The 24,832-nt window shown below is 47.0% G+C and overlaps 1 protein-coding gene across 1 annotated transcript in view; it reads right to left on the reverse strand.

The window, feature by feature from the left end:
* The window catches only part of dnah9 (dynein, axonemal, heavy chain 9), a 138,134-nt gene that overhangs the window by 103,191 nt on the left and 10,111 nt on the right, over positions 1–24,832 (reverse strand). Inside the window, exons 10-32 of the mRNA XM_030098214.1 lie at positions 24,057–24,171; positions 23,840–23,908; positions 19,226–19,352; positions 18,717–18,863; positions 18,016–18,124; positions 14,328–14,569; positions 13,339–13,474; positions 10,949–11,145; positions 10,614–10,876; positions 10,353–10,514; positions 9,424–9,646; positions 9,017–9,183; positions 7,849–7,992; positions 7,612–7,771; positions 6,190–6,345; positions 4,908–5,040; positions 4,549–4,826; positions 4,126–4,256; positions 3,511–3,637; positions 2,636–2,791; positions 2,186–2,311; positions 1,286–1,525; positions 920–1,080 (exon numbers count right to left, since the gene is read on the reverse strand). Coding sequence (XP_029954074.1) covers positions 920–1,080; positions 1,286–1,525; positions 2,186–2,311; positions 2,636–2,791; positions 3,511–3,637; positions 4,126–4,256; positions 4,549–4,826; positions 4,908–5,040; positions 6,190–6,345; positions 7,612–7,771; positions 7,849–7,992; positions 9,017–9,183; positions 9,424–9,646; positions 10,353–10,514; positions 10,614–10,876; positions 10,949–11,145; positions 13,339–13,474; positions 14,328–14,569; positions 18,016–18,124; positions 18,717–18,863; positions 19,226–19,352; positions 23,840–23,908; positions 24,057–24,171 — 3,769 coding nt within the window. The remainder of the gene's footprint in view (positions 1–919; positions 1,081–1,285; positions 1,526–2,185; positions 2,312–2,635; positions 2,792–3,510; positions 3,638–4,125; positions 4,257–4,548; positions 4,827–4,907; positions 5,041–6,189; positions 6,346–7,611; positions 7,772–7,848; positions 7,993–9,016; positions 9,184–9,423; positions 9,647–10,352; positions 10,515–10,613; positions 10,877–10,948; positions 11,146–13,338; positions 13,475–14,327; positions 14,570–18,015; positions 18,125–18,716; positions 18,864–19,225; positions 19,353–23,839; positions 23,909–24,056; positions 24,172–24,832) is intronic.

Here is a 24,832-nt window from a genome sequence, read left to right on the forward strand (position 1 = left end):
TGCCAACTTCATCAGGTCTGCTCAGGACTCTCTTCGACACACTTGTTATCCCAGATTGATTCCATCTGATCTGACCTCACGCGAGCTTCTGCTCTGGGAATTGTAAAACGAGCAGTTTGAAAACATGTCAATATGTGTAATAGGTGAAAATTTAAAGGTGAAGCCCGGGAGCCTCCCGGCTGGTGAACTGGGGAGAGCAACGCGGCTGTTTCCATTATCGCTCCGAACCAATAGGATCGGAGAAAATCGATGGAAAAATTGCTCCCTTTGATCACCGTTGTCCCACTTTGAACCGGTTTTATCTTTCATCCAGGGTGACACTGCCGTGACCTTCAGTCGCCTGATCGGAGGACATGTGAGAAACATTTAATCAAGCTTTTCTTTCATGTTAGAACTGCTGTGAATTTTGTGTTAGCATAATACGCTACAGCTGGCAGAATCAAATACCACCAGTCAAAGTCTGTCAGATTTAAACCAATAGAGGTTAAACTAGAAGTTCATTTTCTTCTCTTTAATATACGTTTGAAGATTTATTCTACAATAGCTGGTGTTTCGAAGCAGAGTGCTAATTAGCGAACAAATCTGCTTTTCCAGGTTGGACATAATTTACACATATTTTAGGTAATATCTGATGTAGGAAGAAAAAAGGAAGCTTGGCAGCATTGAATCCATGTGACTCCTTCAGTTTTAGCCTCACTTACTGGAATGTGACGTCTTACTGTTGCATTTTTAAAGAATAATAAAGACATTTTCCACGAGTCCTCATGCTTAAACTGACCTGACAAACAGGAAGATGTGAATCCAGCCCAGTTCTCCTCACTGAGCCGTGCAGCGGTAACAGAGAGCTGCGGGTCAATTTCGCCGCCGCTCGGCGTTCTGCTGCCTGAGAACAAAGACTCCGGCGCTCACACCTCCGTACCTGTCCGTCAGGGGAGTGATGACTAATCGCGGCGTGTTGCCCAGGTATTCGTAGGAGTAGCGGAACTGGGCGTCGCAGATGTTGGCAAAACAGTGTTTCTCCCTTTCATCCCAGCGGTGCCGCAGCTGCGACAGCCACACAAAGGCCTGAGAATTCTCCACCTTGGAGAGAGGAAAAAAAAAAAAAAAAACGGGGAGCTGAGCGAGAGATGGCGAGGCTTCGGATAAAACCCCAAATAATCCGTGCTTTCCCACCCTCTAATCATGGTAATGACAGACCCAGCCTGAACAGCTCCAGTGCATTACTCACCGGTGGGAGTCTATCAGAAAACGCGGCGGGAATCATTGGAGTCTGCGGCGTTCTCACCTTCTGGGCGATCATCTTGGCCACGACGTCCCTGGCGTGCACGTCGATGGTGCAGATGGTCATGACCTTCTGGCGGTCGCCCGGCGTCAGCTGGCCCACCAGCATGGAGATGAGCGTGTTGAGCTGGGACACCTGCTTCTTGTAGTAGTCCTTCAGGGAGTTGTCGTAGCCCTCCTCCAGGCGGGCGAAGGCCAGGCCCACGTCGGTCGTCCACCAGATCTGCGTGCACGTCAGCGCCACCTGGTGGAGGAAGCGGCGCCAAATACAACCTAATTTAATCTTGAATGGTGAAAAGTGGCAGAATAACCTTTAAAGTTAAACTTTCTCTTTTTTACAGCGCAGAATTTACATGATGAAATTGTCAAAAAAACAAACAAAACCATTTTTTAACATTTACATGAAGGCTTGGAGCCATTTTTGACCCCCCCCCTTCCCTGCCGATCTAATGCATCTCGAAGTTTTCTCAGATTCTCTCCCGCAGTTAACTTTGGAAACGCGAGATACATGCAGGAAGCCAGCCAAACATATGGCCTCGTATACTGTCAGGACCATATGTTCGCCCAACGTTTGCCTTTCCAAACCTCAGTTGTGAAGGCAACGCTTGGACTTGGATGCAAAGGGGCCGATTTCTGCTGATCGGCGCAGAAAGTTCGCTTCAAGAAGAGGCCGCTTGGGCCGAGCAGGTGTTGTGGTAATTGGGTAATAATGAGCACGGGGTTTAAAAATAATTCCTTCCCAATCAATTCTGTTGGAGAGGAGGGAGCCGCTTCACACGATGCAGGAAATCGGGAGGTTGTGGGAAAAGTTAAAGAAAAAAATGCATATATAGAGATTTATGTATATAAAACCATGTTCTCTAAAAGCGGAAGCGGGAGCGGACAGTCTGAACACACGCTGTACCTGAGCCGGGTAGTCGAACAGCCACTGCTCCCGGGGTTTCTCCTCGTAGGCCGTCACCGCCTCCGTCATCTCGTGACGGACCGTGGAGCGCATGGTGTCCAACACGCGGTTCAGCCACGCCTCCACCTGAGAGCGGGCGGAGGGGAGAAAAGGCGCCGCGGCGGCGTCAGTCAGACGAGCGCGCTGGGGCGGGCTCCCTTATCAATGGGCCCTAATGAGGTCATTAATAAGCATTAGAGTGGAAGTGGAGTCGGGCAAATAGTATGGCATGTAATGGAAAATTAATGGATTTACAGGCTTTGATATGTAAAAACCCCAGGGGCGACGGCGGAGTCAATTTCATTTGTCTGCTTTTATTGTGGGCCGTGAGATTCTCCCCGTTACAGGAAAGGGCAGGTGAGAGGATTCTCCCGGAAACCCGGGCCGTCTGCGGCCAGGCGGTGGTTTTACCTGCCCGTCGCAGTCGCAGGGCCGGTCGAAGGCCACGTACTCGTCCTCCTTGCTGTACATGCCCAGGCCGGTCTTGGAGGCGGCGCCCCCCTCCCCGTCGCCTTGGAAGCGCATCCTGGCCATGTTGTCAAACAGCTTAGACAGATGCTTCTGGACCTGAGCAAACACACAGGCTCGGGCTCAATCCGCGCTCTGCTCGCCACGCGCCGGCTGCTGTTTTCACTGCCGCCGCGCAAATAAATAACCATTCAATGCTTTGTCTTCTTTTCTTTTTTTTTTTCCCCTCCTCCTTTTCTTTTTCCCTGATTTGTTAATAGAAGGGCAGGACCCGCGTTCTGCAGCACGCCTGCTAACTTCCTCTTGGAGAGATTTAGTGGCAACTTGCTCTTAACTGTGATTTATTTCTCTGAATGCACAAGACAATGTCCCAATGATGGGAGGAGGCGGCCGGCTGGGAAACCGCGAGCGACAGCGCCTCTGTGTGGACGGTGGCAGTACTGTGGAGGGCTGAGAGGACTCACTATCGCTCAATCAGCTGCTTTCCCTCTCAGATGAGAGAAATAATCATCTCCCAGTTATTACTGTTCATTACTGACGATGCAGACAATGTCTGTCTGATTCATATCTGCAGCCTCAAAAGGGTTTCACAACTCTGGTTAGGCTGGTTTCTGCATAACCTCTCATTGTCCTAATTGGTTAAGACGATGATTCCCAAAGTGTGGGCGGCGGCCCAATGGGGGCCCCCTGAAAGCCAAGAGAGGTCACCTACAACAACGGACATTTTGATATCCTGTATTTAAGCATTTATTTTAACCAGCCCCATGAAATGCATGATACTTTATACATATCGTGACAGAAACGAGCGGTGCAGGCACCTGGTGCGGGTTGGTGCCGTTGGACAGGATGTCCAGCAGGTCGGCAGAGGAGATGAAGTAAAAGCGAGGGAAAGCCAGACGCTTGGTGTCCAGGTACTCGGCCAGAGCTTTTTCACACAGAGAGAGTCTGCAGTGGAAACACGGCAGACAGAATGAGCGGAAGTCTGACGGACGGAGCTGTTTGGAGGATCCACCATCACCACTTCGAAATACCAAATGTCAAAGATGCAGCGGGCCATCAACGACACTCCTCCATCATGCAGCACAGTATTGATCCGCTGTCAGTCGGCTCTGAACACGCAGGCTTGGTAGTTTTTGGTCGGCTGCACCAAGAAAGGGTGTAAAACTAACAGACTCGAGAAGAGCTGCAAAATTTATGTATAACATTACTCAGAAACATTTTCATATTTATCCGATAATTCGCTTGTAACAAATAAAATTTCTCACTGAAATGTGTCATTGATCTGTTTTTTGTTTTGCATTACATCAAAGCTCTTACACACAATTCTGTGGATGGAAAAAATACTTTTGTCTAGGTTTGGCGAGTTCGATCCAGTAAGAGTAAATAGCTTTGGAAAGACGCCTCCCTGATGGACGGACGGAGCTCCTCCTCACCTGCTCTGGATGTCCTCCAGCTTCAGGAACAAGCCCGGCTTGTTGGTGGCCTCCACCACGTTGGGCGTCTGATGCGCGGCGCTGGCCAGCTCTCTGAAGTCGGCATCAATCCCCTCGAAGCGTCTGGAGTCCTGCGCAGACATTTTTGGGAAGAAGCTTCTGGTCAGAGGATGTGAGGCTCCCGGAGGAGAGACGGGAGGGGAGCCGTCCAAGGTTTAATAGCAAACATCTGGACGAAAAGCGCGGCGGAAGCCTCCTGGGAGCAATTAAGAGTGGAGTAATCTCAGTTTCTAAACCGCCTGTAAGGTCGATTAATTAATTCTTAATTAGTGGCTGTTACAGTCGTGCTGCCGGGGTTCAGGCGATGATGGCTGAAGCCCCGCGTGCTCATGAGCTCCGCGCTTTAAACGCGGGACGCGTCACCTCCGGCAGCTGCGAGCGGATGTCCTCCGAGCCGATGAAGATGCTCTCCAGGTGGGTCCAGGTCCGCTGCACCTCGAACCAGATGGAGATGACCGAGTCGGCCACCGACAGCCGGGCCTGCCACGACGACACCTCCTCCAGGAAGTGCGCGATGTGCTTGGACGACATGAGGTTCTGCAGCTGCACCTGGTTGTCCTCCAGCGTCTCGATCAGCTCCTCGTCGCTGCGCAGCAGGGGCACCTGGGTCCGGTGGTGCGGCTCGTACTGGAACTGCATGCCTGGGAGAGGGCGGGACGGCCAGGCGCCATCAGCTAGGCGGTAAACGGAAAATGATGAAACGCGTGGCGACGCTCCGGTACCAGTCCAGGTGGCGTTGAGCTCAGACAGGACCTTCTCCATCCCCATCTCCTTCACCGCCTTGTCCACGATTCCTCTCACCTCGTCCTCGAAGCAGTGCAGGTTGAGCTGCAGCAGGTCGGCCAGCGTGGTGTCCTGCTCACACACCGCCACAACAATTAAGACATCTGTCACGATATGTAACACGTTTCAGAAAAACCTGATGACAAAACTGGCAGGTGGGACTGTAGTACATTATAATCATCTCAGCTGCCTGATATTATCGGCCCGTCATCACTATCTGAGGAATGACAGCCTGATACAGACTCTGATTTGCAGCAATTCTTGATGTGTAAGAGGAAAATGAAAAAAAAAGGTGAAACTTCTTTAAGTGTGCCATGTTTCAATATTGAAGAGAAATGTACTTTAAGTCTGCGAAACATTACAATAAAAGCAGTACAGTGGTCCATTACTTTCAAAATAAAACAGAAATGACAATCAGCAACAAGCTTTTACATTTATGCTGCCGCTCTGGTTTGCTTGTGGCTTTTTTGTTAGGATTGTGGTTTTGGCGTTTCTATTGGAGATTACCGATAATGTCGTCTTTGCATCAATCTTGTGACTTTTCTATATGTGTAGAGGATTTTGCATGAATGTAGTAGCTTTTGTACAGATGCAGTAACTTTTATATACCTGCACTGTCTGTTTTATAAGTGTAGCAGCCTTTAACAGTAGCTTTTCACATTACCAGAATGAAAAAAAAAGCTGCAAATGAGCCCACTGGGTCCCTTAAAGATTATCCACAAGCATGAAAACCAAGACAGATAAAAACATTTGAACATTTCTAAAGTAAAACTGAGATGTGTTGAACCCATTTCTAAATTTGTCAGTTCTTAGAGTTGTTATTCTCAGGTGATCCTGCTGATTATTACGTGGCTGCCACACTATAGAGGGAGAAACACATCGCTAATCTCCAAAAACAAATAAAACGGCGAAGCGAGAGCTCATAAAGCGTCTGCTTCCCTGGCGCAGCTTCGCAGGTGTAAAACAGCTCTGCTAAGAACTAAACAGACCTCCTGCTGTGCGGAATCAGCAGAAAGTGTACGCCTGTGAGAACCAGTCTGGCTCTATAAAGTCTTATCTAAAAGGAGAAAAAGGATCAAAGTCGAACGGTTTGCTTCTTTTTTTTTTTTTTTTTACTTCCTAAAAAGCCGGTGGGTCTTTACAACTTCCATCTGATCTGAGCTCCGCGGGACAAACGGGTCAAGTTGGGATGCAGTTTGATAATCTTTCAGAGTGAAATACCTGGTCCATGGTGAAGCGGACTCCGGTGGCGGCCATCAGCTGGTGCCAGTGCCGGGGCCGGATGGCCGGGTTCTGGAGCTCGGCCACGGCCCGCAGCGACACCAGGAGGTTCTTGACCCGGCCGTCCAGACCCGTGAAGGCCTCCCACGCTCGCACCTGCAGCACAGTCAACCCAACGCCCACCAGTGAGATTGTTTTTTTCTTTTTTTTTGATTGCCGGTTCGTGATGCTGCGCAGCAAGGAACTGGAGAGCAGCCACTTGTTTCAACCATCAATTTTCGTCGGCTGGAATCACAAAAGTGGCCGAACGAAACAGGAGTATAACCGGGCGTTCGTCACATGAAGCATTTCTCTCACTTTGGAACAACTGACATTTACCTCCAAAGTGACAGTTTTATGGCCTGTTTATGTCGAGCGGGCGATTTTTAGTCTTGACAGAACCCTGACTGTACAGCGCCGTAATGTTCAAGCACAGGATCATTTTTCCTTCATCCTCAGTTGATTGATCACGATGTTCTGAGCTGCTTTGGCTCTAATTTATAGCCGGAATGCAACAATGTTCATATTCAGAGCTTTTGGAAAGTTATCAAAGACTTTCTGACTTCTCTACATCGTCGATTTAACAATAGATCTGATCTGTATGTTTGGCCTCTGTTGACTTTTAAACTACGAAATTAGTTTTTTTTTTTTTTATTCCTTTCCACTCTTTTTTGTTCTTTATATTTGTGTAATTCTAACATTTGTTTTGTTCATTTCAATGTCTTTTTTCTTTTTCTTGTTCTTTTTTATGCACGTTCGCAACAAATAAAGTAAAATAAAAACCTGAAATATCTCTGCTGATGCTTCAAAGCCTTCTTCCTCAAAGGTTTACTCTGAATTTGTTTCAGTCTTTTTTACCAAACAGATTAGCCACTACATGCAGCATTATAAATATATTCTCTTTTGTGTGTGAATCCTGTATTTAGGCTGTTTTTGAATAGTTGATGTAAGCTTTCAGCTGTAAGTTTCAGTTCTGCTCACAGCGCTTCTCCAGATATCTGGATGTAAACTGGTAGTAAACTCAGTCCGGAGTTGTCTTGCTTGCAAACGAACGCAGCAGCTGATTAAGTCGAGGTCCCGGCGGCGGAGAGAGGAAGTGGAATTCACCCTGAAGGCAGCATCTGCTGCACACCTGAGGAGGGAGCGAACGGCTCCTCTGTGTCTCACTGACCATGATCAGAAGGCTGAAGCAATAAAATCTGACAAAGGAGAAAAATATAAACCTCCCCGAGACCTGCGGCTGTTTCCCCAAACACAATCGAACTTGGGGAAGTGTTTAGTTGGTGTTAAATTCCCTCAAAGCTAAACTCTTTGCGATGTCTGCCTCAGCAGTTGGGAAGCAAACCGAAATGAAACCAGGAGGAGAGAGAATGTGTTTCACACCTCTTTATCCAGGCCGCGGATGTCTTTGGAGAAGCGTTTGCACTCCAGCTCCATGTCCTCCACGTTGATCTCCCTCCAGGGAGTGGTCCTCCAGGACGCCATGCTGGACTCCACCACGGTGATCATGTCCCACAGCTCCTTCAGCAGGCCCACCTCGCGCCTGGCCGCCGCACACAACCAGGTAAATCCGGCGTGAAAACGTACACACGCCCGGACGTGAGCTCGGCTTCCCCTCACCTGCACTGCCGGAGCTGCTTGTAGTCCGACGCGGTGACCTCGAACAGGCCGGCGGACGCCACCAGGGACGCCATGACCGCCTCGCGCTCGCCGATCTGCCGGTGGAACGCGTCCAGCATCTGGTAGGGGCGCTCGCTGTCGAACCTGGACAGATGTGCGCGGCGCAAACGAGCGCCCATTAAAACTCGCTCAGTGGGAATGAGGCCGCGTTTTGGCGGCTAAAACCCGACTTGGCCGCGGCGCCGCCGGACCGGGGTCTGCGGCGCTGTGACTATTACCAATGACTTCCCTGACATTAATGGGAAAATAATCACCAGGTTATTAAGAGAACAATTACACACATAACTAATCTGACAATTAGACGTTATGACGAAGCGACGCTACCCAGGAATTAATTATCATTATGCAAAGAATCAATTAGCCTTGTCGGATGTGAGAGGCTGCAGATAACATATCATGGAGCCGGAACGGCGCAGAAAGGTGACATTCTTCTCTTTCCAAAAGGTACTCACTCAGCCCCATCACCACAAGGTAACGGATCGAGGAACTCCGGTCTGATGATACGTCACGTTTCGGATAGTATACTCTCAGTAGATACTTACTCATCTTGAATTGTAAATATGAAAAAAAGAAAAAGTTGCTCTTGCATTCAAAATAATAGCTTTATAACTGACCATACTGACTGTGCTTTATGGCAGTGATATTGACTTGGACTAAATCCAACAACTGAGAATGTCATTAAACATTTCTAAAGTTGCACAGCTGCTGTCTCTCTGTCATATTAACTGGGTAGAAACATGTCCCACTGTATGTCATGATAATTTGCACAGAACAGATGCTGTTGATGAAGCTCTAATAAAGGTTGGTTTACGTTACATTGAGAGGAACCGTCTGCTGCGATCGCTCGTTTATCTCTGTTTCTGTTGTTGCAACTTCTTCTTGCTTCTTTCAAGAAAATTCAGAATATAGAGCGGCTTCCTCCCACTAGCAATTCCAACTTCGCCAAACATTCATGTTAATGATAATACAGTCATTAAGGAAGCTGAGGTTGGAGCGTAAATAACGTTAATTCAAAAATAAGTATTTAAATAAATCGATTAAAATAAGTTGGTGCTGTTAGTTTTAACGGGTCCCGGCCAGCTGCTGGCTGGAGTTGAGCGTTGTTTACCTGAAGGGACCGTCCTTCCTGAAGCGCTCCCTGAAGGTGTGCTGCTCCACGTCGAACGTCGCGCACTTCCTCCTCAGGCTGGTCACCTCGATCGCCTGCAGTGGCGCCACCTGCTGTTTGACCACCACCGCCTGCTTCTTCACGTTTTTCCACTTCTCCGGTAGCTCCTGCAAGAAGACGGGCAGGCGGAGGGAGATAAACAGATTGATGAGTAGCAGCGGGTGGGGGGAGGGGGGCGGGGGCGGGTGGGGGGTGGCAGGTGATGAATTGCCAGGAGGAAGAGGACAGAACAAGGGAACGGGTGATTGGGAGATGGCGAGGAACGGGAAGAGAAATGGCTCTGTCTGAGCTCAAAGAAAAGATTGGCGTTTGAGAGTAATCCGAGGCGACCGAGCGCCGCTCCCCACCTCCAGCTGTCTGTAAACCACATCGGGCAGCTCCTGCTCGTACTCCTTCAGCAGAGCGATGGTTTCCTGCAGAGGCTCGAACATGGTGTCCGTCGCGCTTTGCCTTTCCTTCACGGCCAGTAAGTGACCCATGACGCCCACCAGGCTGCCGTAGTCGCCCTCCTCCACCCGCTGGCCCAGCCCCGCCTCGGCCGCAGCGATGAAACTCTCCAGATCCGACAGACTGGGAACGAGAACGGCTTCCAAAGGTTAAAGGTCTCTAAAACTAACAAGCCTCATGTCAGACAACACAATAAAACGGCATTCTTGCGTATCAATTAACCTGCGAGCGTCTGGTGACAGGTTTACGTCAGATAGGAGGGAAATAAGATTATCATTCAGATCAGATTGTGATTGAGAGAATCAGCAGTCGTCCCGGGCTTGATTTTATTGAGACAGATGGATTCTGCAGTCGTGAGTGAGAAGCAGCAGCTCCAGCCGGCTGACAGCTGCCATCTGGAGCCGTAAACCGGGGATTCTTTACGGCCCGCGTAACAAACGCCAAAGCTGCTGGTGAGGATCGATCAAGGTCTCCAGACAAACCGGATAGAGCTGCGATGATAACTGCATTTTTTATGAATGCGGGACTGACCTATTAAAGAAAACCATAATGGGACGATGCCTCAACTGCTGCCTTGATTTGACAGCCACGACAGGTGGAACAAAAACAGCAGAAGGCTAAAACTGCTTAAAAACCAAGTCATTTAAATACTGCCGAAAGGATATTAGTTGCACCAGGTGTGCTGATTTCAATAACCAGTCAAGAAGATGAAAGGATGGTTGAAGGAAAAAAGTAGCACCTAAATATGAAAATAGTCTCCAAAGTTCCATAAATCCAACAAGTCCTGCTTTGCTTTCCATTTTTTCTGCAACCTGATAGCTGGACGCACCTGTTGGTTACAAAGTCGATGAGGTGCTGTTTGAACATGAAACTCCACTTCTTGATGATGTTGAGCAAGGCACTCTTCATGCTGCGGGCGTCCACCCTCATCCAGCCGTTGAAGACGCGCACCGGATCCAGAGCCTGCACCTCCTCGTAGATCTTCTCGTAACTGGAAACAAGGAGGACGGTTTTATTTCAGTGTGGCAAAAACTAAACACATTCCAAAAAAACAGGCACCAAATCCTGAGTGTGAAGATTCCGTTCAGACCTTTCCACTTGTTCCCTAAAGTTCTCCAGAGTCGGCGGGTTTTCCGGGACTCCGTTTTCGGCGTAAAGCTCCATCTCCTGGCTGGTCAGGATGTGTCCGTACAGCAGGAACTGCCGCATGAACTCCTTCCTGTCGTCCACGTACAGGTAGCTGTAGCGCTCCAGGGAGTTGCGAAACTCGCAGCACGCCGCCATGGCGCTCTGCACGCGCTCCATCAGGAGCTGCCGCATGTCCGCCAGGTCGGCCATGTCCTCCATGTCAGCCTGACGGGAACGGGAGGCGGAGTGAAAATCAAGACGTTTGAAGAGGAGTTAGGTCTCTAGAAGTGGGCGTACCTGGTAGTGGGGGAAGGCGCTGTGCTGGGCGAGGCGCGGGACCAGGGAGGACATCCTGAACACGTCGTTGATGAGGCTCTCCACCAGCTCAAAGAAGCCGTCTCCAGCGCCGAAGTCCAGGGACGGCGTGAAGACCAAGTCGGGAAGCTTCAGATCCAGCTGAGCCTCAAACAGAGGAGCCGCCGCCGCTCGCTGCTCTGTGAGACAAAGAAGGAAGCAGGATGGATTTTCTAAAGCACGGAGTTTGGAAGGGACACTGCTTGCTTCGAAATATTGAAAAGGAAATAATCCAACAGCTCAATAAAAGCTGGGCAATCAAGAGACAACAAAATTCTAATAACAGTCTTTCTAAATTCCAACTTTACCTTCCGAACTTCCAATAATACTCTTGACTTGAGTCACTTCTTGAGAGTTTTATCACTTAAACGAAAGTCTATTTATTCAACAGCTTCAACGTTCTTCAAGTTTATTTTACATGAATTCTTTAAATGTAAAAGCAGAATTCATGCTCCTTATCTGGGACTCATGATGAGGACGGTTCAGTTCTCAGACCTTACTGCTGAATTCATTCCTAAAACTTTCTGTTAAACACTTTGCTTTCTCGTCAGTATTTGAATTTCGCCCCATTCTTTCACCTGTGAAGCATTTTTTTTTTGATGACTTCTTTATATTTTCAGTCGATACGGTGGACCACTTCACGCCACACCAACATTCTTTGAAATTTCGGCGATAAGGTTACTTTATTTGAAGCAGGCTTTTCAGAAAACATAATTGTGTTCCGCAGACCGAAAGGACGAGGGGAGCAGCCAGATGATCGAATCTATTTTTTCCATTTCCCCAACAACACTTCCTTGACATTGATCGAGAACACAGTGAGGTCAAGAAAAGACACCAAGGTGATTTCATAATGAGGCGCCGTTCGCGCACGACGCACGGCGGAGACATACAAACCCATCGAGCGAGACGAAACGTCAATGTAAATGAGCTGGAAAAGGTTACGTCACTTGATATCTCCTGGGAGCAAAACAAGCCTCCGAAGCTGTCCCCACTGTAATGAAGTTATCCTCATCTAACACAAGCTGCATTGCAACCAAAGACAAACCCCATCGATTCAGGGACATTTATGAGTTTGTTTTGACTTTCAAAGGTTTTATGATCTGTTTAATCTCCACATGAGTTATGGATTCTCCTTATGCAATGTCCCGGGATCATTTTGTTTCATAAATAATACTGAGAGTCAAATAAAAAGCAGAGGTGAGGAGGCTCGGCTCGCTTCTGCTTACCGAGCAAAGGCTTCATCAACTGATGGTTTATTAACTGCTTCACGTGATGGGAATGACTCTGCTCGGCACATTTAAGGGAGATATTTATTTATTTATTAAGCCAGGTTAAAGTTTAAAGAAATGCTCAGGCACATTAAATCGGAAGCATCTTGCAGTTTTCTCCCAGCGAGGGAGCTGTCCAAAGGAATTAGCAGACCATGAAAAAGACCATTATTGAGTCCTTCAGGTCTCTGCTGTCTCTGGTGAAGCTTCACAACACAGAATGGTAAAAATCCAACACAATGCAGTGGAAAAAAAAAAAAAAAACGTTTCTCAAACATATCTTGTGTCTGACGATACGGTTATGAGAATCCGGTTTTGGCAGCGGTAAACTGCTTTAGAGTGACTTACTTAAAAAGATAAAAGGTGTGATTTGATGTGAATAGCTGTGCAGCTTCCTTTAATGGAAACAGTAAAGCTGTGAGCTGCAACACTGCTCCATTAAACCGGAGAGAACTGTGAAGGTGGGTAATAATTCTCTGTGGGTTTGTCACTACATCGCACAAAGTCCTCTGATGCACGTCGATAAAACAAAAAAAAAAAAAAAAGGATTAGTGCATCCTTAAAAGTATCTACTTCTTCCTTATCTCTCTGTGGCTGAACAACCCGGTGTGAAGGGGAAAAAGTGCTGAAGCTGAATTCCTGAGTGTTTAGAGACCCTGGTGGGTCAGTCCACACGGTTCAGAGCCTTTCTAATCATGAAAGAGGCTCGGCGCCCACGCGAGGAAGAGGCGGAGATGATGATGAAGCAGAAGCCGCGAAAAACACGCGGGCGAGGGATTGGACGCGGCGGCCCGTCTGGCGGCGCGCCATCTCATTTTGAAACGCGTCCCGGCCCGGCCAGAACCGCTGCCAGAGGCGGACACCCAATGGACATCAAACTACTACCCCCCCTCTAAGGACGTGTTGCTGGGAAGGTTCCGACTGGGCGATCAGGAGCTGTGAGAAGCCGGGAATCTTCTCAGATTAATTTTAGAGGCTGGCAGCGGCGTCCTGGCTCTGGCGCTACAGTAGTGACACTTTTTAAAACGGTAAAACGCTGCTTTGGTGTGTTTCCCGGCGCCCTACCGGTGTTATCCAGGAAGAACTTGAGCGAGCTCTCGATGCTGCAGAAGAAGCCGTCCAGCACGGCGTCGTCCACGTACTCCACGTAGGCCTTCCACTCCTCGGAGGACGGCTCGGCTCGGAGGAGCGCCTCGTTGCTCTGCGACGCAACACAGACGGATATTCTGGGAAATATGTATTTCAAAGCAAATCCCAAATCACAGCCTTCATTATAACCTCTTAGAGTGATGAAACGTGGGTGAAACTGGAAGATCCAGTGAGTGAGGCTCAGTGTATAGAGCATCAAAGATGGAAGAGACATCAGTGGCTTTGTATGGAGGGAGCTGGTGTCGTGGTTAGCACTGAGGGTATGCAGATACCACGATTCTCACTGGGTGAAACACTGAACTTATTTTTATTATACTGACACTACAGTACTGTTCAAAATGATTTGTCATTCCCGGTTCAAAAGGGACTAAAATAAAAGGTCAAGTAAAATTAGGAAAAATCGCTAAAACAACAAGAAATGGGGGGGAAAGGAACAGAACAGCTTAAAAAACGTGAAATGTCTAGCATTTCTAAAAAGAAGAACATAAATAAGGTTGGAAAAAAACACGCAAAACTGCTTAAAATGAAGTAAAATGGTCTAAACTGCTAAAATTTCAAAATTGTCAACAAAAAATACTTGAAAAAAGGAGCAAAACTGTTAAAATCAAGTACTAAAACAGGTTAAATTTAACAAAATGTTCACTAATCTGAACCCCAACTTCATAAATACATCACGAGATATAGTTTTTATATGCGCATCAAAACTATATGTGCAACTTCCTGAGCTGCATTCGCCTCATTTTAAAGGTTAAATGTGCTTTGCAGCTCCAGACCAGCTTGACTTGGCTGAAAGTCACAAAATTGGCTCTTTTGGTCATAACGGTTGCAGAATCCTGGACGTGAGGTTAACTCTGCTGGACCAAATGTCCCTGCTGATTAAGATGCTGACTTGTTGAAGCGAGCACCTTCAGCAGGAAGTGAATCTTCTCTCCGGAGGACCGGATCAGGCCGTAGAACCGGTCGAGCCTCTCGGTTCTGTCCTCCAGACTGAGCAGCGCCTCCCTCCTGCCCTCCTTCCTGTCGAACACGGGGCTGGCCCAGGACCTCACGCAGCCCTGGATCTCGTCCACGTTGTCCTTGGCTCTCTGGAGTCGGCTCTCGAGGTCGCAGACGCCGTCCCGCACCTCCTGGATGTACTGCCAGACGCCTGGAAAGATGTGTGGTCGAGAGGTCGGGAGGCTAAATTAATAGATGACGCTAGTGTGGGTTCAAACCAGGGACTAAAATATTAATTATCTGCTTTTTTACAAGGTCTCAGCACCTCTGACTGCATTAGATCCCCAAGGCAGAGTAATTTAATTAAACTTTCGGGTAAAATTTGGAAAGTAATTTTTCACTTTTTGTGCAAATGCGTTTGGTGCCTCAGGAAACAAATGGGATATACACCATATTTTGGTTTAGTGCATCGCTCCTGTTACCGCAAAGAACAGCATATTGATTTTGTCCTGCTTTTGTGGGGCACTCTGCAGGGGGACTGTGTTCCCCGCGGTGCTGAATATTCTTTCAGATCCAGCACTTGAACCACAGATGCAGAGGGACGTGAGAGTCACTCTGAACAACCACAGATTTATGTGTTGCCTGCTGTCAGATTCTGGCTTCCTCCAACAAACAGAGAGCGAGTGAGGTCTGTATCTCACCGAACTTGAACCCAGAACATCGAATATCTTCATTTCTGAATGAAGTCTGTGATTAAACTTCAGTTTTCCAGTCAAAGACTCCAAAAGCTAACATGGATTGAGCTCCGTTGTGTGTTGTGTGTCCACATCGTGACGCTCACAGGCTTCTTAGAGCCGTTAAAGAGCGACCGGAGCGCTGCGGTGCGCGTGCACCGTTAACCAAAGCGGAGACATTCCCACTCATTTTCATGGTAGTTTTGATAAGGCCGCTGATTTAATGGGAGGATTTGTCACAGGATTTGGTTCTGATAGGATGCTAGCCTTCCAGACAGGGCGTGCAGATGTGACGCTCATACCAAACAAGCTGATGTTATCGGCACAAACATGGGATGAATACATTTCCAGCGATTTCCCCTACCTTCCCCTTCTTGCTGGATCTAATGCTTGTCAGGCCCTGAAGAAATACTGAAAAAAAAAAAAAAAAGAAAAAAAGAAAATGTCCATCCCTGTGCTGTTCTGCCAAATGAACACACACAACTCAACATAAACCGAGTGAGAGCGAAGCGGCTGAAAGTCGGTCCCCGCAGACGGCAGAGTGCACTGGCTTGTACCATAAACACTCTTCGATTCTGCCACCGTCCTCCGGGAGCGGCGGAGACGGAGGAACCACAATGTGCCTGCCAGCGCCACGTCAATCAAAGCTTATCAATGATTGAACACCTCTCCTATTCTTTTTTTCATATGTTGTTCAAAATGCAAAGCCTCTCTGCATCTCAGAGCAGCCTGCTCTGCCCCAGAAACAACAAGGATGGAGGAGAATGTCAGGCTGGAGTATTTCTGGAATAATCTACAAACACCCACAGCAAAAGAAGTAAGATCTGCAGGGCGTCTGAATGCAGCCACGACAACACGTTAAAGAAACATACGTGACTGGGCGAGCCAATAATGTGTTCATCTCCGGGACTAAAGACAAAATGTCACAAAGAATCCCGACAGAAATCAAAAAAAGACAGCTACAGTGGGTGTTTTACTCTGTACACCTGCGAGACCCAATATGAAAACCTCAGTGAAGACAGGTAATAACACCAAAATGAAGCTTTTCTGGAACACTGCTGCTACATGCATTGTGGCAGCAAGCGGTTCTTCTCACAAGCAGGAGCGGACGACTCTGACATTATGCGTGAACTGACCATGTGAATGCCAAATTTCTTCTGAAGTGAAAATACAAAAATAAAGCGTTGAGTCAAAGTTCACAGGTAACGGTTAACTACTACTGAAAAGAGACTAGCTTTGGCAGATAAACTTGCGTTCACTTGAAGAGTAGAACCTTAAAATTCCTAACTGACTCCTCCAGCATGAAAAAGGTGTCAGTAACATTGAGTTCAGCCTGCAGCTGCAGCGACAGCCTTAAACGTGAGAATAGCTTTTACTGTCTGATATTTAAAGTCTAACCCTCAAAATGCTCCAAAGTAGAACTTCAGGTTTTTGCTAAAAGTTTGTGAAAAAACTGAACATTTTCCATCACAACTTGGATTCTCCACAGCGTGAGCACATTTAGCTGTAAAGACGGCAATGATTAAGTCAATCCAATAACTTTAACTGTAACTGTACAGCGCTCTTTGCACAGGAATAATTCGCCAATCAGGAAGCAAATGTTGACATAACCGTGTTCTGCAGATCCGTTTCGATCTGTTTGAAGAAGGCTTGGATTCATCCCCCGCGAGGCAAACCACTAATATTGATATGACATCCCTGGGCGTGATAATGAAATTTAAATTGTTAAATTAACCTCTAAGCGGTTACAACTTTACTGGATTGTTTTATAATCTGACACCCATCAGCCTCCATGCGGCCATATTGGTACCGTAGAGTCACCAATGAGTCTGTCACCGGTGAAGTGAAGAGGCTTTTCTTTTTTACCAAGCAAAACCTCACTGCATGCTGGGAATGCTGCTTTTCTCTCAAGGGGGAAAAAAAAAAAATGACAAAAACTCAACCGCTAGGGGGGAATATGTCTTCGATCTGCCTCGCTTCAACAAGGAGCAAAGAAAAATCCATAACTTATTATATATCTTAACTCCAGTAACCTGCAGATGCTTCCACCGAGCGCTCTGCTATTCTTCCACGTTTCCCGACGAGACGTTCAGACACGGCGGGACGAGTCCTCGTCTGGATCAGCTGATCGTTAAACCAAACTGCAGCATTACAATAAAACTTAACAATCGTACATAAACGTCTCATTTTGAGATGTTTCTAAATCTTTATATAGTGACTGATGTCAGATATTGATCCTTCTCATAATGTTGTCGGCGGAGAATATCGATCCTGAGCAGGTGCAGCTGAGTTGGGAATCAGCTTGTGTTTTTAAGACGTTGTGTTAGAAGTGCAGAAAAGCAAGGAGAAAATATTCTTTTTAAAGAGAAACTTTTTTCCATATGTACTGAGAACTAACTCTGCCTAACCAAACATGCAGATGTTACATACAACGTTGTGTGCATTATTTAGATAGTTTTCTGCTCCGGATATCTGTAGAAAAGCTGTGAAGGACTAAATCATTGCCCTTGTTGGAATTAGACCGTCACATTCTCTCTGCAGTACAGTCTTGGCCTGAAACTGTGCGGAGTGAAGCTGAGACTGTAAGACTCCACAAAGAAAACTTTTTTCGTGTGCAGGGGGAATTTAAGCAAAGATGTCTGTGTATTATTCAGTTTGACACTTCCTGGCTACGTGTTTTGGAGTTTTAAAGCTGCGTTTGAATACCCTGAAATGCCACGAGCCAAAAGTTATTCATCTCCAGTGTGTTGTGATGTATGAAAATCACTTTTGTATTTCATTTTCCGGGACAGGCACGACTAAAGAAGAAGAAGAAGAAGAAGACGAAAAAAAAAAAAAAAAAGACTAAAACTGTCTGCACGGCTGAGAAGCGGCGTCGTTTCTCCGGTAGCTCTATCTGCTGCTTATCGGCGGGCGTCCAGACCTTGGCTGTTCCAGTTGAGGGTTTCCTGGGCCTGGCGGAGCTGCTGGTCGATGTCCCCGAGCTGGCCCCGGACCAGCGGCCGCTCCACGTCCAGCACGGACAGCAGCACCTGCAGCCGGGGAGGCGCAGGGAGGTGTGATTTCACCGTCATTGGAATGCGCGTGCGGCCCCGCGGCTGAGACGGCGTGCCGTCCTCATTAAAGCGCCTGTTTGGGCACCGTTCCATGTCGCTGTCACTTAATTGGACTTGAACTTTTTACTTACCTGAAGCAATGAATTGCAGTATTTTTTTTTTAAACTAATCATTTCTCTGAGGTGGCTGGGGTATATAAGGGTGAGCTTTGTAAGAGCAGTCCTCCGTGTGGCTCAGTTAATTACAAAGCTGATTGCTCGCATATTGTTCTATGCTACATTATTGAAACTGCCACTTTGCCCCAGTGCTCGGTTCTCATTAAGAAATGTGACGACGGCAGAGTCGCCTCATATATAAACCTAAGCTTCCTGCACAACTCGAATGCCAATTTTCTCGATCAATAAAGCCTTGTTTAAACAGTTAAAAATCGGATTTTGCAGCTTCTCGAGATGTAAAGTGACTCAAAGCACCATCTAGTGGTAGAAAGTGGCATTACAGGACGGCTAGTTTCTGATCAATTTCAATCTGCTGTTTGTGTTCATGAGCCATAAAGAACACCCGACCCCACCTTGTTGTATCGACTGGCGGTGAGCTCCAGGTTGGCCACGTATTGCCACAGCTGCCCCCTGGTGGTGTAGAGCTGCACTGCGGCTTCGGGGATTTCCACTGTCTGTCCAGCCTCCAGATACTTGACCTCCCGGAGCACCGAGGCCAGCTGGGAGCAGGTGGATCAGAGTGAATCATGTCAGCTTCAGCACGTCTTGAACTTCACAACGATTCTGCGGCTGCAAACTAACAAGCTAGCTGAATTTTCAACCAGATCACGTAAAAAGATGCTTAAAACTGATCAACAGTGACAGAATGTGGTAATAGAATTAATGGTCTCTGTAGAGCTGCAGGTTGGTGACTGACGCTGGATGACATTTAATAAAACAGATTAGTCTGGTATATCAGCAAACTAATAAATCTCTGGCAGCCTGTCTGCTGCTATTCCGAACTAAAGGATTACAAGCAGTAAAACATCCAGCCGCCTGGCCGGGATCACTCTCTGCAGCTTGTGGGCTTAATTCGAGAAACCTGCGGATTGAAGTTGACGGAGATGAGCCGAGTGTCCGGGTCCCTGCTGATGAGCGGCAGGCCGAGGTTGTACTGGGAGCTCTCGCCCACGCTCTCCGTCCACGCCTCGTACAAGCCGCCGGAGTACCTGAAACCAAAGTTATTATGACGGAGGGAGGAGAAAGAGTTCCGGTGAGCGGGGGGGGGTGTGGACGCTGAGTTTTCATTTCCAAATCGGCCGTGAGAGCAGCTGGCGTCATGGAAATCAACATAAGCGGCGAAAACAAGCGGCTAAAAAGGCGTATGATTGAGCAATTTTCCCCAATGCTCTCAGGTCGTGAACACAATGCGCGGCGCCACGCGCTCGTCCTTATCGCGCCAACAATAAGAGCGGTGGGGACGGCGGCGAAGGGGGCGGGGGTAATGTGGGGATAAACGCTGATTCATCTTGCGAGGAGTCTGGGAACAGACAATATGTCAGGGCGCCGTACAGCTATATCAATCTGTAAATAGCCGCGATTATGATGAGAACCTCAGTGCGCGCCGCATGCTCCTTATTGGATTTCTGCTGTGAGCTTCATTTCCTGATAGTGGCACCGCAGACGCAGAGGCAATCAAACGCCTCGGTCATGGCCATAAATCACGCCGCATTTTGTCTGTGGGGGTAATGAGCGAGGATGCCCGTCCTGCTCCTGACTGGAATATGTATAATAACGGCGGTGCTCATCGGAGGCGGCGGCGATGATTATTATTACGGCATAACAAGGGCTCCTAATTTGTGACGGGAGTAAATTGAGGGCAGAGAACTGGCGTTGTTCATCATCCCATTACTCCGGTTCGGGAGGACGTGGCGAGCGGGAGTGATATTAGGCTCGTGGAGCAGAAAGAATGGGCGTGTGGAAGAGAAGAGCGGAAGGAACGCACGACTCCATTAATTCAGACGCGTTTTAACCTTCGTCCTTTCACATTTTCTGTTATCAGTTTTTACAGCCAACAACTGACTCATCACATAATGCACTTCTCTGAAAGCAGACCGGTTTTTTTTCTTAAAACCCATTGGCTTTAAGAAAAGCTTCTCCCATCACTGAAGTGCTACAACGTCACGGTGAAGCCAAACATTGGTGGACAAACGCACTTCAACCAGGAACGAAAGAGGAACCATCGAAAACACAGCCCTCAATCATGATTTAAATGAAAATTTGTGCAATGGAGCAACTCGGAGCTGAGATCTGAGTCACTATCAAATAAAAATTGAGTCAGACTGTAAGTTTCCTGCTCTGAATCAGTCAGATTTATGAAGAAACATATCTATATTGAGTACCGCCTCCGCCTTCTCCAGGCTTTAAAGTATAGCTCGTCTTTTCAAAGCACGACCAAAACAAGTGCTGACGTTCATCTATGGATTTGGATGTTACCGGGTAAAGGAATTAGGTCTGGAGCTGAACTTTTATTGCTTGTTCCTCAATGATAAGTAAGTGGCTTTTAATGCCGGTGTGGATCATTACTGAGAACATTAAACCTCCAAACACTTAATGTCGGCTTTGAACTCTTCTCTCCTACAGAAAAATACAATAGTCCTCTTGATTCGGCGGTTTACTGATGCTCAGTTCAGATCACTCCACTCTTCTGTGATGCTGTCTTGGAATCGTGTACTTGAGGCTGATAACGCTGCTATTATTTCTCAAAATGAATCATCAAACATAAAGCCTACACATTATTGTGGATTAATCTTCTTTCCTCAAACTATTAAACTTTACAACCAGTCATGAAAAAACTGCTAAAGAAATGAGGAAATAAGGACTGAAACTACTGAGCTTTGACACTCTTGGGTGTTTGTTGGTGTTGTTAAGTTTCCAGACTAACAGAAGACTCATAATGTAAAAACACAGCAAGCTTGCTGACGGATTGGAGAATAATAAAATTAATTAAAATTAACCATTAGCGAGATAAAATTGAAAATTGCTGCTCATTCTGCCCCTCTGTGAGACGCCTGCAGTGCGTGTTGTCACCACCAAGCTGGGAATTCTTCCGCCTCGGAATCCTCAACTAAAAGCGTCGTAACCCCGGACATACATTCGGCGTGATGATGGATGTTCCCTGTAACGACCGCCGTCATGACCACGGAGGAGACGGGGAACACGAACCCAGATTAACGACGACTCAATCTGGCTAAATGTCGCAGCGAAGGCGCGGCGAATCCGGAGGAGCCTGGACGAGCTCACCTGAATGGAACGCTCTCTTTAACATTAATTACTGTCGAGCTATTTAACAAAACGCCTGCAAATGACAAATGTTTACGCGTACGGGGGTGGAAAAGGCTCCTGTGAGCCCACACAGGTGTTTTCAATTATCCCGGCTCATTAGAGCTCGCTCACTCACTCGCACCTGGAAATCGCTCCCTGTTTACAACACACTGCATTATACACTCATTTAGCAGTTTATGGCAAATTACTGCAGTTCTATTAGAGCGATCAGGCAGCTGGGGAGTGGGGGGGGGGGCGTTAGGGAACAGCCCACTTCTGGGTTGAGTGCGCTCGCGGGACGACGGAGCTTCAAACAACCTGGTTGTTACAAATCAGAACGGGGAAGGAATTGAGTCAGTCCGTTACATTTACAGTATATTTCTGTAAATTTCAATTTTTTTTTTTTTTTTATTGCCTAAAAGGTGATTTCATATCAAATGAGCTATTATAGTAATCCCAAGAACAATGAAACTAATTCCCAGTTTTCCACGATGTTTTCAAGTTAAATAAAAAACTACTGCTGTGTTTCTCGGGTCTGTTCACCCGATGCTCGGAGCTACCGATGCTCCCAGCTCCTGATGCGGAACTTCCCGAAAACGCCTTTGCAAAACGTTGGCATTTACACATGGAACTTTGTTGAAGAAGTAAATACAAAAAAGATGCATTTCCACTTGAAGCACTGATGTGTAAATGCTGCCTGACAAGCAATGCAACCTTTTCAGTAACATTAAAACTGTTTTATAATCTAAATAATTTCTGACTGAACTGTCAAAGTTGACCACTTTCTCTCATATCCATCAAAGAAACATGGAAAGACCCACACTCACATGTATGGCCAGTAAGGTTAGTGTTGAGCTTAATTATAAAAACAGGGTGTAAAAAAATAAAGCCAGAGGGCCAAAACCGGCTGGCAAGAGCCTCAATCTGGAAGATTTCAAAGAATACTTTAATTCTTTTTTAAACAAATCACTTAATAGGAGCCGACAACAAAACCCTGAAACCTGAGTTACTGGTGATGCTGCAAGAAATTAGTCAGGAAACTAGCATGAGCCCAATAGTTTGCTTGTGTTTGCCTGAAAGCTATACTGTCAGGTGAATTTGAAAAAAAGTGAAGGTTCCAACAGAAGCTTTCAGGACATTTCACAGCATTTGGCACCAGAAGGTATTTAAATTGGCTTTCTGTTGAGATTAATTTCATTTTCAGCAGTATTTTTTTTTCTAATTAAAATATCGACCTTTTCATCGCGTCTGCTCTGCGTCACAATTATGGAAATATGTGATGTTTAAATCTAAAGGTTATTGTGATGCTATTTTACTCATTTTGCCTGCTCGAGATGGCGTTCAGCTGTACGTGAACCCCAAAATAAATGTGTTGGACGCCGCTGAAATCAATGATTTGGAGGAAAGTACCTTGAAAAAGAGGAAATGCAAACACCACACAAGAAAACAGAAACGTCCTCTACTCTGAACAAAGCTGGGCCTTCTCACTGTGAGGTGACAGAGCGAACCACTACCCCACCGTACCACCCAAGTATGAAACAACAGATTGTTAAAAAAGGAAGAAAAGTTGTGCGATGCCTCATGCTGCGCAGTTGTGGTTCCTCCCTTTATGCATAAAACTCTTTACCTGAGTTAATTAAGCAGTGTGGAATTGAGGAAAATCTTTATTGTGATAAACTGTTGTGCAGCGAGGAGCTTTAAGAGAGAAAATACTGAACCACTCGTGAGAATAACACAAAACCTCTGCATTCTACTTCCTTGTTTGTTTCCACCTGATAAAACTAAATCATGTTCAGAGAGAGATTTTTCTCATCTTGGTGATCTGAGGAGACAGAGAGTCTCCCGGTCTGACTCGCCCGTCCCGACGGATTGCTTTATCTTGCGTGCTTTTTTGATGTTGGATGTGGTCTTGGAGGCCGTCCCTCGCTTGGCGCGGGCGAGCGCGCGCGGCGGAGCGTGTGGGATTATGGGAGTCCTGTGAAATAATCTGCCCGAGCGGGGCGGCGGTAATGAGAACATAAATCAAGCCCGGAGCCGCGTGTCGGCGCCGGATTCCACCAGGGGCCGCTTCATAAATGTTACGCGGGACGCTAACGGAATCACGGACGGCGTTGGCGTGAAATTACGGGAAGGGGAGGGAGGGGAGGATATGTCAAAGACGCAACTGATCTAACTCCGGCTGTGTGTTTTTTTTTTTTTTCGTGAGTGTGTGTGTGTGTGTGTGTTTACAACTCACTAAAGCGCCGTCCTGTTTCATCAGCGTCTCCTCTGCTGAATCTTTCTCTTTGTTCAGAGATACATACGTCGGAGCATGATGACATATAATGTAACACACTGAGACAAGAAACGCATGGAAACACACACACACACACACACACACACACACACACACCTGTCCAGGAGTTGCATCATCTCTTCGTACTTGCCGATGACCCTCAGTCCTTCTGCAGACTCCAGGCACCTGTCGACAAGATGAAATTTTACCCAAAGCTTATATGAAATATCCTTTTTTATTTTATTTTTTTCCTTTTTTGAGTGAGGAGGAGGTTTAACAGCGGAATCAGTAACTTCCTGGAACTTCTCGCTCTGTGACGGGTGGATAAACTCACGGATATGAAAGGTGTCTGAACTTGGAGAAGGGGGTCTGGATGCGCTGCCGCAGCTCTTGAGCCCAGCGCAGCCCGCCGGCCACTGGCGGCATGTTCTTGTTCACTGGAGCCGAACCTGAGGACGTCCGTCCAACAACACTGAGATACATTAACGCAACATTTCTTTCTGTGGATCAATTTGAAAGGACGAATACTAACTGGATCCGCATGTGTTTTATCAGTTGTAGAGTATCAGTAAATACAAGGCTAGAAGCAAGCCTACATTTGTATAACATTAACATTGCTTTTTGTATCATGAGCCTAAAAAGGCATTTGCGGTGAGCGACGAACTGGCGGCACCCCGCCGAGCCGGCGCTCCCCTCTGGCAGAGATCGCAGCGAGCGCCGCAACTTCCCGGGATTTCAGCAGCTCTGACATTAACCGCGCAGATGTCTGATCATCTGAGAAGAAACACTGAAATACAAGACGCTGAAAGTGCTTAAAGATCGCGTTGCGGATGCCTGCAAGCTGAGGCAACAGAACAGAAATAACACGACCGTTTGTTTCAGGTGTGTCGGCGAGGAGAAACTTCTACATGCAGGTCAGTGCGCAGCTCTCGCCGATTGTTTTCACTCTTAAACACCCCTCCTTAAGAGGGGCTTAAGAGTTTAGCAGTCAGCAAAATTCCAAAGATGTGGCTCTTTTTAATTAATGAGTTCTCAAATCAGGAACGTTGTGAGTTTAATCCCTGGAACAACTTTCAGTGTCCTTGAGGCTTTCTAATGGATCTCACTGTT

This window comes from Salarias fasciatus, chromosome 8 (assembly GCF_902148845.1).
Source record: "Salarias fasciatus chromosome 8, fSalaFa1.1, whole genome shotgun sequence".
Classification (NCBI taxonomy): Eukaryota; Metazoa; Chordata; class Actinopteri; order Blenniiformes; family Blenniidae; genus Salarias; species Salarias fasciatus.